A 12,363-nucleotide genomic window follows, 5' to 3' on the forward strand; every position below is an offset into this window, starting at 1 on the left:
TTATCCCTCTTCAAGGCTTCATAGATGGAGAAAGTCACACTCTCGCCATTGAAGCGAAAAGTGAGCTCTTCATTGCCAACATCGATCAAAGCCTTCCCTGTGGCTAGGAAAGGTCTTCCTAGAATATAGGCACCTTTTTGTCTTCCTCCATGTCCAATATCACGAAGTCAGCTGGGAAGACGAACTCATTCACTCTCACCGATATGTCCTCCACAACACCCACTGGACGGGACACCGATATACCAGCCATCTGCAACGTGATGGATGTGGGTTTCATCTAGCCAATCTTCATCTTGTTATAGAAAGACAAATGCATGAGGTTAATGCTCGCTCCAAGGTCGCATAAGGCATTCTCCACAAAGTATTCTCCAATAGTGCACTCAATAATAAAGCTTCCCGGATCCTCCATCTTGGCCGGAAGCTTCCTTTGCAAGATCGCACTACAGTTTTTCGTCAAGTTGACGGTCTCATGATGCTCCCATTTCTTCTTTTTGGCGACAGCTTTCTTGAGAAACTTAACATATCCGGAAATTTGCTGCAATGCCTCAATCAGCGGAATGTTAATCTGCACCTTCTTGAAGATCTCCCAAAATTTGGCGAACTGATCATTCTTCTTCTTCCTTTGCAGCACTTGGGGGAATGGCACTCTGACCTCTGCTGGCTTGACTAGTGTGTTCACCTCAGGGTGAACTGCAGGAGATGATGTCTCAAGTTCCTCCTTTTCTACCTTGGCCTCTGCTTCTTTCTTTGGCTCAGCTACAAGCTTTGGTGGGGTCTCTAGCATAGAAGGACCCTCATAACTCGTCCCACTCCTCAAGTGAATCGCCTTGCAATCCTTGGGATTTATAGTTGGCTGCCCTGGGAACTGCCCTGGCTTATGCTGACCGCCACCGATTGAGCGATCCTACTCATCTGCACCTCTAAGTTCTTCATATGTGTTGCCATGTTGTGCACATCATTCTCTACCTTCTCGAGCCTCTTGTTTGAATGCTCCATATTCTTCTGCGACTGTGTCATGAAGGCATTCAGTATGTCCTCTGAACTCCTATTCTGAGGCTCATTGATCATTCCTTGAGAAACTGTAAACCACGGAGGTAGCTGCAAGGCATTGTTGGGGATGTGACCGTCTCTGGACCGGAGAAGAAACTCGGATCCGCTGGTTTAGCCTCTTCAAAGCGTTTCTCCTTCTGTTGGATGCTTCGATCTCAAGATCGATAGGTTCTAAAGGTAAACTCTTAGAGCGTGTTTGCATACAACCTGAAAAAGACAATCTGAGATCTCAAAAATAAAAATAAAATTAAAGCAATAAAATCTAGAGTAGTAATCTCTATCTTTACCACAATATTAAGCTAAAAACGCAAATTGTCCCCGGCAACGGCGCCAAAAACTTGACTCGATTTATTTTAAACACGAGAATTACCCGCAAGTGTACGGGGCTAGTGTAGCAATAAACAAGTACGAGTATCGTATCCACGGAAACAAATTGTGCAACTCAAGTACCACGAACCGATTTTGACTACTATCTAGAGAATCCGGAAAGGTTGGTTTTGATTTTGAAAAGCAAATAAACATAAACAAGCTAAAAGCACGCAACAAAAAGAAGTTTCAAATAAGAGAACACGGTAGAGCTTTGGATCCAACTACAACAAACACGATGCGAACAATTCAACAACTTCGATTACCCAATTAAAGTCTCTAGGATTACTAGGAAAGCCGCTAGTCTAGACTAAGCCCTCTCTCGAGTGCACTTAACTAGTTGATTAATCATTAATATTGAAGTCTCCTTCTAATATACTCCCTCCGTTCCATAGTAATAGGGGCATTTTTCCATTTCCGTCCGTTCCATAGTATTAGAGTCATTTCCCTTTTTAGTAAAAGTCAACACATTTTTTCACACCTACTTTACTCTCTCTTACTTTTTTCTATCTTCATCTCTCTACCTTTTTCATTTTTCACTTTATTCTCTCTTTACTTAACTCACCTAACACAAATTTTCTTAATCTCCGTGCCGAAAAGTTTTGCCTCCATTACTATGGAACGGAGGGAGTAATTAACTCCTTAAAACAAAAGGCTCAAGCCCTCATTCTAGAATTCCTTCTCTTGAATGAAAATTATCTAAGTGTTGTTCATTCTTTTATCAATCCTAATTATGTATCTCTCGATTACTCATAACTAGGTCAACAAACTCAATTGGTAGCTAAGCAATTGAATTGAAAAAGCACAAGAACGATACAAAGAAATCACAAGAGCAAAGGTAATCAAAAGATTTAGCTACTCATACTCAATGCAACTTCACAAGAGAAATCCATAGAAAGTGAATTCAACATAGAAAAGCTAATAAAGATACTCCCAAAGATGAATTGAATGGGCAAATCGTCTTCGTCTTCAAACTTGTTGAAGAATCGGACTTTTTGTCACTTCAACCTGCTCTCAAACGTGGAAAGTGCTTCTGGGGTGTGTGGAAAGTCTCCTAGAGTCGAACCCTAGGTGCTATTTATACCCGGGGTGAAAATAGAAGAAAATCAGTGCACGAGCTAATCGCCCGGCCGGGTGATTTTTAAGTGAAGAAACGCCCGACCGGGCGTTTTTCTCGAACCGCGACATTGCACAAAACGCCCGACCCGGGCGATTTCTGAATGAAAAATGCTCGGGGACAGTGGACTCACCCGCTCTGGAGACGCAAACGCCCGGCCTTCTGTGAAGAAACGCCCGACTTTATGTAGTGAAACGCCCGACCTCCGGTTTTGGTACTCTTTTCGCCCGTTTCCACCTGTTGTGACTACAAAAACTCGTCAAACTCATCAAAACACTAAAGTAGGGGATCATAGATGAAAACTCAAGTAATGTGACACAAAACACTCAATTAAGCACTTTCAAACATCCTAAACACTTGCTAAACTACGAGTTTATCACCCGCACATGCCGAGAGGGACCGAGAGCAGTCAGCGGTACGCTAAATTTACGTGCCAATGCAAGAAGCTCTAATTCAAGTTAATTTATGCCTTCTCGAGTTTCAATTTTTACCAAATTCGAGAACGAGTCTCCAAGTCTATAAAATCCCATTATATACTTCACTGGGGATGATCTAACTTTCAATATTCAACTCCATATTTTCATCTTTCATCCATCTCATATCCGTGATCAAGTAAAGAGGAACTAAGATTCAAGATTAAACCTCGAGTTTTATCTAGTTGTGAAGGAAAATGAATGTAAAAAATTAATAGAGTTTGAATCCTACTTTTATAGTACATTAGTTTTATAGTGGAATGTGAAGTTCACTATTAAAAATAGTAAATGTGAAATGAGACATTATTGAGGTCGGTCCTAATAAGGAAACATGAGACATCGAATGGGGATTGGAGAGAGTGTTTCTTTCATCCTATAAAAATAATATATTTTAAAATTACATGACTTTTAATTTATAATTAGCAATGTAAATTCTTAATAAGAATTATTAATTGAGAATGAATCTTATATTATTATAAAAAATATAATAAAACTAATTTATTTTTATGAGATCGACTAAAATAACAAAAGAATGAACTACATAAATGGTACCTGATCTTTCACTTTCGCACGTAAATGGTACCTGATTTTGATTTTATATCGTTTTTGGTACCTATAAATTACATTTTTGGTACTTGGTGCAATTTTAACCCCAAAATGACCTTCAAACAAATACATTTTTCCATTTGTGTCGTAGAGAATAATTTGGGCATACACAAAACTAGTACCAAAAGTGATATTGTAGTATCTTCTCTCATTCTCCTCACTCTTTATACTACTACTACTATTATTATTATTATTATTATTATTATTATTATTATTATTATTATTATTATTATTATTATTATTATTTTATATTAAATTAATAACTAATCAATATAGTGTTAATAAAAAATTTAAAATTGTTAATTGTATTCGTAATGATATAAATAATTCAATATTTTTAGTTAGGTGTTTTAATCCTAAAATAAGTAAAATAATTTAATAAAAAATATTCAATTAATTTAATTACTTTAAATAATTAATTTAATTAGGTGTTTTGTTCTTGATTTATATTATGAATACAATTAGATGTATGTATAAAACACTAAAAAGAAAGAAGAAAAAGAAAAGAAAAGAAAAAAAGAGGTAACATAAACTAAGGAGAAAATAAGAAGAAAAAAGGAAGCTAAAATACTAGTAAAAAGAAAGAAGAAAATGAAGAAAAAGAAACAAGAATAAAACTAAAGAAGAAAAAAAGAAATAAGAAATGAAGGAAAAAAACCACATGGATACTATTTAATTGAAATTTCCAAAAATATCCCTCGTAACAAAAAAATCACATTTTCAGTACGGGGTACCAAAAATGATACTCTCTCCGTCCCGCTACAAGTGAGGGGCAAATCGAACGTTGTTTTGCAAAAATGATAGTAATAAACAGTTAGAGTAGATATAAAGTAAAGTGACTCTCTTCTATATTATTCTCTCTTACTTTACTTTGTCTCCACTTAACTATTAATTATCATCTTCGCAAAACAATGGCCAAAAAGAAACGTCTCACTTATAATAGGACAGAAGAAGTATAAAATAAAGATGAGGTACCATATGCCACATCAATTAAACACCAATTCAATAAAAAATAATTGCACAGAATAAACATGTATTAATCATGGAAAGTTAGATTGTATTACTACTATTAAATATGGAAACTATCATCACAAAATATTAGAATATGCGTGTAATATATATGCATATTGACCTTTTAATGTAATACTACTTAATATTTTTCACATAAAAATTTAATCATACTATATTACATTACTGTTCATGCCAAAAAATATATATTAAAACTCCTTGACAGTAGTATTTTGAGATTTTATGAATAAGAACTTTTTTTATTGTTTTGTATTTATATATAAACAAAAACTTTACACAAATAAAAATTAAGACTATAATTTATAATTTGTTACTAGCATATTAAGAAATCAATTATAATTTTCAATATTTTCTTATTATCATGTAAAAAATTTCAAGAAAATTTTAAAATTAGAAAATAAAAAATCAAACTGAAAAAATATTATATTATTTTAAATACAACAGCTTGATGATTACCAAAAATTTAAACTACGTCAAAATAGTACTCTCTTCATCCCATTAAAGATGACCCACTTTCCTTTTTAATTTGTCCCAACCAAGATGACTCATTACTTAAAATGGAAACCCCTTTATCTTTATTTTATCCCATCCTCTTACTTTACTCTCTCCATTTAATACACAAATAAAGTTGCATAAAATCTCGTGCCGCCCAAGAAAGAAGTCATCTTCCTTGGGACGGAGGAAGTACTACTATCAAATAGTTGTAATATGATTTTTTTTCTTGGCATGAAAAATAGTGTAATATGATTACTTTTTTATGCCAACTTGATATGAATGGACCATGAAATTTTTACTCAAAAGAAAGGGTCTAATATTTTAGGACGGAGGGAGTACTATTTATGTAGTCCAATCGTAACAAAAATAGTTCACGAGACTACATAATAAGTCACATTAGAGCATCCACAATAGCGGCTAGCCCACCGGCTAGCCGATTCGCGTCGCTAGTCGGTCGGCTAGCCGAACTATTGGAATCGGCCAGCCGCGAATCGGTGAAAAAATCTGCGTGGGCTAGCCGATTTGAGGGCGCTGGCCGCCATTGTGGCGAGCCGATCGGCCAGCGAGACCCCCGTTCGGCTAGCGGCAAACTATAACGGATTCAAGGCATACTAACATTTTTTAATGTATTTTTTTAATAAATTAATGAGGAGTAGAGTGGGGCGGTGGCTCGTGTGTGGAAGTCCGGATTTTTTTTATTATGTAATTTTTTTTATTTTTAGTTAATGTACATTTTTTTATTTAAATAAAATTAACGAATTTTTCCCGTATATGTGTCGTAAATTTAATTCCATATTTTGTGTTTAATTCAGTAAATGTAGTTGTTTTTAAATTATTTTTATTGTGGCTGGCCTAAGGCTAGTCTATTTGAATAAAATGCTAATGTGACGGGTAGATTTTTAGTATTGATGACGTGGCAGAGAGAGAGTGGCTGGCCTATGGCGGCCTATTCTTACTGTGGATGCTATTAGAACTCCAGTGTGAGAGTGTCCACCCTAATGCAATTTAATCCCGCGCGTGGTGTCCCCTTCCAAAGAAAAGAATAAAATTGAATCTACTAATTTTGTAAAAATAGCCGGCTGAATTCTGCATTATGTGCGTGGCCGGAGCATAAATCCAACTCACATACATAGATTATTATATATATATATATATGCACCAATCTGTAATCCTCCGATTTATCATCGTTGCAGCTTGCACACAGTTTCTCTGATTGCCCAATTAATCAGCGTGCCCTAGATCCACGCACACAATACTGCATACGTATACATACATACATGCATACATACATACATCTCAACTCCTCCGATCTTCTTTTCCGAGCTCCTCCTTGCCGACTTCAAGTCAGGTATTGGTTTTCTGAGATTGTCTTCCAAATAGTAGTAGTTATGTAGCTCGTTTTGCAAATCATGATTTTAGTGGAATTGGAGTGGAGATGAAGAGGTTCATTTATTGCAGTTGCGGGGGGATTCGTTGCTTGAGTTTGCCCGTGCTTATAAATGCTTCCTTTTTCTATGATTGTTTGCTTTGCGCGCGCGTGTCGGTGGGGAGTGGGATTGGATTGCTAAATTTTTTATGTTTTGGGATTCTGGATTTTGACTCTAAATTAGGTTTGTGTTGACTTTTTCGTTGCAAACTTCTTCCTATTCTGGCAATTTGAAATTTGAATGTGGCTAGATATTATCCCATTCTTTACATTTCTTTTGGGGCCAGAGCGCAGTTTTTTTGACGGCGGGATCTAATGTATGTCTACTGATGTGAACTACTGTTCCATTTCTTTTTATTGCTGATTTATTCTTCTTACATACGCTGCAAATCAATTCGGGAGGATCATTTAGTTATGAATTTCACTCTCGGGTGATTCTAACTTTTTGATAAGATTTTTTTTGTTTTCTCGTTTCTTGATCTTGAGTTGGGGGTATGTATTGCAGCTTATTGTAGTGATAATGATGTGTTTCATATGTACAGCAAGCATTTACTGAAGCTATCTACAACTAAGATGATCTGAATATTTGGTGCATATTATTTTTCGTAAATGTCAGCTAGCATTCCACATAGAATCTCACTGGAAAATTGAGATACACTTTAAACATACCTTCAGCTGCAAATGAGTTGTTAATATGTCTTCTCTGCAGCTTCAATTCGATATAGAATCCATTGCTGTGCTGCCTGCTTTAGGCAGATAGGCCAAGGTTACTCCTGCTCATTTTGCACTTTGAGGGGAGAGGTGAAGGAATACACAAGCTATCTATAGGAGTGGACCTGTGATGCATAATTTCTAGATGAAGTCAGCTCAGGCATGGCGGCTAGGAATGAAAGACATGCAAATAATGCCTGCGCCTCGCCAGCGTGGTCCATTAAGAAAGCCAACATGGATTATTGTGTTGGTGTCATTAGTTAGCTTGTTCCTGGTCTGTGCATATGTCTATCCACCTCAAAATTCAGCAGCATGCTATGTTTTCTCATCTCGTGGTTGTAAGGGAATGCCTAGTTGGCTTCCACCTTCTCCTATTAGAGAACTAACTGATGAAGAAATAGCCGCCCGTGTCGTAATTAGAGATATTTTGAATATGCCTCCTGCTATACAAACAACTCCAAAAATTGCTTTCCTATATCTCACACCAGGTGCATTGCCGTTCGAGAAGCTGTGGGATAAATTCTTCCAGGTACTTAATTACTTTATATAAATGTGGCAGTTTTTGAATTATGTAATGATAATTGCACTATTGTGTAATGGAACTTTTGTTGGGGTCTGAATGCCACTTGTAGAAATGCTGTATGGCTACAGCAATCTAAATATTGTGATTTGTAGATGAATTCATCTTGCTGTTATCTCTGGAAACCTTAGGGTTGGATATCAATTACCATGGCAGTATAATCTTTGACTACTTAGGGTAGTTCGCTTTCATTTGGTGTTAAACTCATAGTTGATTTGTAACATTAAAAACTTTTTATTGAAAAAATGCATAAAAATTGCACCTCATGGTCTTCATGGCGTAATGGCATTGAATATCTTTTTATACTATTAAGAGATACATTAAGGTAAATGCCTGCATGGCTGACTAGCATGAATACTCTAATTGAACCAGTTCGCATGTCCCTGTTATGCTTTGTTGAAACACTTCATATTTTTATGAATAGCTTCTTAGCTAAGTTAGCATTTAGTTGCTATGTCGTTGCAACTGAAGGTCCAACTCTGAAGTTACTGTTTTCAATTTGGCATTTCATTGTAATCCCAATGATTTGTGTCATGTGTAGGGATTCCCTAATGTTAGTATGTGTGTTAGGTTGATGCACAAGAATGGCTTTGTTAGATGTAGCAAGGAAGCTTAATCATATTTGAACTGGTTGAAAGAGCTACAAGGTCTTAGTATAATAGAATTGGCATGGGTAGTGACTGCCTTAGAGGTTAGACCTGAAAAGAAATAAAACGTGTTCAATTTGGGCAAAAAATGACTTTGTTGATGTAGCAGAGAAGCTTCATCTCATGTTAAATGGTTTAAAGAGCTCACAAGGTCTTAGCCTAGAGAACTGTATCAATAGCAGTTACTGATTTTTGGTAAAGAGCAGGAAAGAACATTCTTCAGTTTGTTTTTCAAGTTGTAATGCCTTAGTTTGTATGAAACAACATTAACAATAATTTTGCAAACTATACTGTTTTACTTTTACTTTGTGTTTCTCAGTGACAACCATTTTCAATCAACTGGCTTTATATATGTTGATAAAGTTTTGGCCCACCTTGCAGGGTCATGAAGGTAGATTCTCTGTCTACGTCCATGCATCCAAGGATAAACCTGTACATTTTAGCCGTTACTTTATCAATCGGGAAATTCGTAGCAGCTCGGTGTGTTTCTTACTTCTCATTGGTTCTTGTTCATATTAGTTTGGACAATAATAAATACTTATGAATTATCTATTTTAAAATGGTTGTAATGGATAAATAACTATGCCAACACGACTGGGTGGACGTGTACGGTTTAGGCTGTAGCGTTTTTATGTCAATCTTATTTCCATGGCTTCCTATGTGAAATATTTTAGTTTTATGTTGTTAAAATAGTTTATAATTCCCTAAGTAATCACTAGTATGTTTAGTGAATATGGTTCCAACTATGTGTTGTGCTTCATCTACTACTATGGTGAATCAAAAATCATTATCAGTCTCTCAGTAATTTTGTAAACCCATTGATACATGTTCTACCTAATTACTATTATTTTTGCCATCTTATATCTTCAGATCAAAATAAAGTCTAATACTCTTCCAGATATTAAGATATCATTATAGACTGTCTTATTGTGCTTAGGTTTTACAGGTAGGATGGGGAAAAATTTCAATGGTTGATGCAGAAAGAAGGCTTTTAGGACATGCACTGAAAGATCCTGGGAACCAACATTTTGTACTGCTTTCTGACAGGTTGCCAAAGAATTGATTTGTGTAATTTTTAGCCGTTTGACTTTTTTCAGGAAACTTGCATAATTTACTTACTGATTAAGCGGTTTTCCTCAACTACAGCTGCATACCACTTCGTGATTTTGATTTTGCGTACAACTATCTCATGTACACAAATGTGAGCTTTGTGGATAGGTAAGTTAACTACTTTTGGGTTCTTCCACTATCTTCATTTTGTGCAAGTCTCTTTTACTGGCCAACATCTCTTGTGGGTCTGGTCTATTTGAGCATATGTATGTAAAATACATTATCTCAAGGTAATTGTGAGAATGTAGCAATTTTAAATATTGATATGCATCAAGAGAATATAATCATCCCATAAAAAATTGTATAGAGAGAAATGAAGCTAGGGGATTGGTGATTATTACTAACACTTAATTGAGGTAGTTAGAAAGCTCCCCACATGCCTTCTCAGTATTGGAACTGTCGCTACATATGATACGGACTTGATAAATTTTCTAAAATTACTGTGTCTCAGTAACATTTTAATTGCAGAAGCATTCTCATAGGTTTTGCGTGGCAGGCAGACTGTACGATTTCTCGAATTACATTTGAATATGTCAAGAATTTGGAAGGTGGACTTATTAAGTGTAGGCTGTCACTCCTATTGAACTTATGCCAAATCTAGGATTTGTACCCATGACAGTAGTGATTTTTACAAGATATATTTTATAAATTTCCAGTAAAACACTGAACCAGTATTTTCATTACTTAACAAGATAATTACCATTTGGTAAAAGAATACCGTGATCAATGTGTTTCTTCAATAACAGTAAGAATGTGAAGGTTGCTGTTTACATCAACCTTGGGGATATTTTTAATACCTATCCTTGATTAAACTCTAAACTTTGGCTAAAGTTAATAATAATGTTGCAATCAGTGGTACCCTTTAATGTGCAGCTTTGAGGATCCTGGCCCACATGGAAGTGGTAGATACAGTGAAAATATGTTACCTGAAGTTGAGAAGAGAGACTTCCGTAAGGGCGCTCAGGTAATTTTTTACTTTGAATATATAGTAGTACTGTCCTAATAGATACAAAATCCGGTTTCCCTTGTGTCGCTCAGCTAAATGGGACCTATAGAGTTAACCTTGTGAGTCATCTCTAAAGTATACGGTCAAGTTATTGAAACAGTAACTGTTTTGAACAATGCAGTGGTTCACAATGAAGCGGCAACATGCTGTTATAGTCATGACCGATAATCTGTACTATTCGAAGTTCAGAGACTATTGCAGGGTAACGGATTTAATACTTTGTTTGCATTGACGTTTTGATCGTATATAGTATGATGTTTGAAGAACTCTTGATATCTTGTAGAGGTCTTTCATTTAACTTTTACTAAACGTAGATAGATGGCTGCAAATGGCCTTTGGTTTGGTTCAGGATTTTATCATTTTTGCTTCAGTTATGACCTTTTCTGATTACTACTTTATTTTTTTGATGCTTACCATTCTCATTATTTAATAGTAGCGCTCTCAACTGTTTAGAATATAAGTTCATTTTACTAAGTAACTTTTGGCATTCGCTTCTTTGATTGAGCAGCCAGGCATGGAAAAGGGACGCAACTGCTACTCTGATGAGCACTATTTACCCACCTTTTTCTATGTGAGAACTGAGAACCATTGTGCTTTCTGTCTGTAGTTATTAGTACTTCAATTTCTCCATCCTTTGCTTTTACTTCAACTTTTTGTGCTTGAGCATGTCCCCACTTTATTTCAGATGTTTGATCCAGTTGGGGTAGCCAACTGGTCAGTAACACACGTTGACTGGTCCGAAGGAAAGTGGCATCCGAAGTCATACAGGGCACTGGATGTGACATATGAGCTGATGAGAAATATCACAGTATGTCATGTTATTTTGAGATTTTACTCCCATTCTATTCAAGTATTAATCTTGACATCCACAACCCACTTTCACTAATGACTCTAGCATTCTTTAAGGTATTTTCTGCAGTCTAGTTATGATAATAATGCATTTTGTGAAAATATAGTTACAACTCTTCTGTTGCAACCTCAATTAATTAGGTTGGGTGCCTCAGCCTCTCACTGTGTACACTCTTCTGTAGATAGCACTGCTGGCTACTTTATTATGTACTGAAATTGGTTAATTAGTATGCACTAATGCTCTTCATTTCTAACTTCTGTTGCAGTCCATTTCAGACAGTGTGCACGTTACAAGTGAAGAAAGGGTTAGTTTTTGTATTGTACTGTGATTGCTAGTGCTGTCTATGTTCAGTTTTTTGATGATTATAAGTCTTTACTCTGCAGAAGCAAGTCCAGATTACACCATGTCTGTGGAATGGGAATCCACGTCCGTGCTATTTGTTTGCACGGAAATTTTTGCCTGAAACCCTTGACAACTTAATCCAACTCTTCCCCAATTATACGTCAATTTGAGTGAGAGATGACTTTAATACTGATTCTTTGTGGATTAGAGCGCATCACACCCTTTGTCTCCGCCTCAGTTTTAACTTTCTGCTCCGGGGTAAAGAAGCACTGGCTTCTTTCGGATAGCATGCAAGGGTAAAGGTGGCAGAAAGTGGTGGGAAGTCATCGGAAAGTAGCTGAAGGTGAAGACATGGGAAGTGTTGGGGACACAACTCTTTGATGTTGTTTAATTCTTCCCGCAATTTGGGATTTATGTTTACATTGAAAACATTGGGGACTCTCTAATGCTGACCTTTTGTAGAAGTTGGATTATCAAGTTGAAAATATGGCATTCGCAGTGGCAGATACGGATACTCTCTCTCATTCATTTATACATAATTGTTTAAAATTGTCA

At 36.1% G+C, this 12,363-nt stretch overlaps 2 protein-coding genes across 6 annotated transcripts; one reads left to right on the top strand and one right to left on the bottom strand.

Moving 5' to 3' along the window:
• Positions 1 to 277: 277 nt before the first annotated feature.
• LOC125210302 lies at positions 278 to 1,068 on the bottom strand. The gene is made up of 2 exons (XM_048109859.1): positions 967 to 1,068; positions 278 to 880 (listed from the first exon to the last, which is right to left on the bottom strand). The coding sequence occupies exons 1-2, from the start codon at positions 1,066 to 1,068 to the stop codon at positions 278 to 280; spliced, it is 705 nt and encodes a 234-aa protein (XP_047965816.1).
• Positions 1,069 to 6,179: 5,111 nt separating this feature from the next.
• On the top strand, positions 6,180 to 12,363 carry LOC125210921 (glycosyltransferase BC10-like). Of its 5 annotated transcripts, none has more exons than XR_007174430.1 (11): positions 6,180 to 6,484; positions 7,272 to 7,802; positions 8,882 to 8,980; positions 9,438 to 9,547; positions 9,647 to 9,718; positions 10,484 to 10,574; positions 10,738 to 10,818; positions 11,125 to 11,187; positions 11,302 to 11,522; positions 11,732 to 11,770; positions 11,850 to 11,948. XR_007174430.1 is itself a non-coding variant. In XM_048110554.1 (11 exons), exons 2-11 carry the CDS (start codon positions 7,419 to 7,421, stop codon positions 11,976 to 11,978), a joined length of 1,191 nt encoding a protein of 396 aa, XP_047966511.1. In that variant the 5' UTR covers positions 6,188 to 6,484; positions 7,272 to 7,418; the 3' UTR covers positions 11,979 to 12,363. The 5 variants fall into 5 exon arrangements, 4 of the variants coding, with proteins under 4 accessions (XP_047966511.1, XP_047966514.1, XP_047966512.1 ...); XM_048110554.1 differs by having other exon boundaries at positions 6,188 to 6,484; positions 11,302 to 11,424; positions 11,850 to 12,363; XM_048110557.1 differs by having other exon boundaries at positions 6,190 to 6,484; positions 9,447 to 9,547; positions 11,302 to 11,424; positions 11,850 to 12,363.

Source organism: Salvia hispanica, chromosome 3, assembly GCF_023119035.1.
Source record: "Salvia hispanica cultivar TCC Black 2014 chromosome 3, UniMelb_Shisp_WGS_1.0, whole genome shotgun sequence".
In the NCBI taxonomy this organism is placed as follows: Eukaryota; Viridiplantae; Streptophyta; class Magnoliopsida; order Lamiales; family Lamiaceae; genus Salvia; species Salvia hispanica.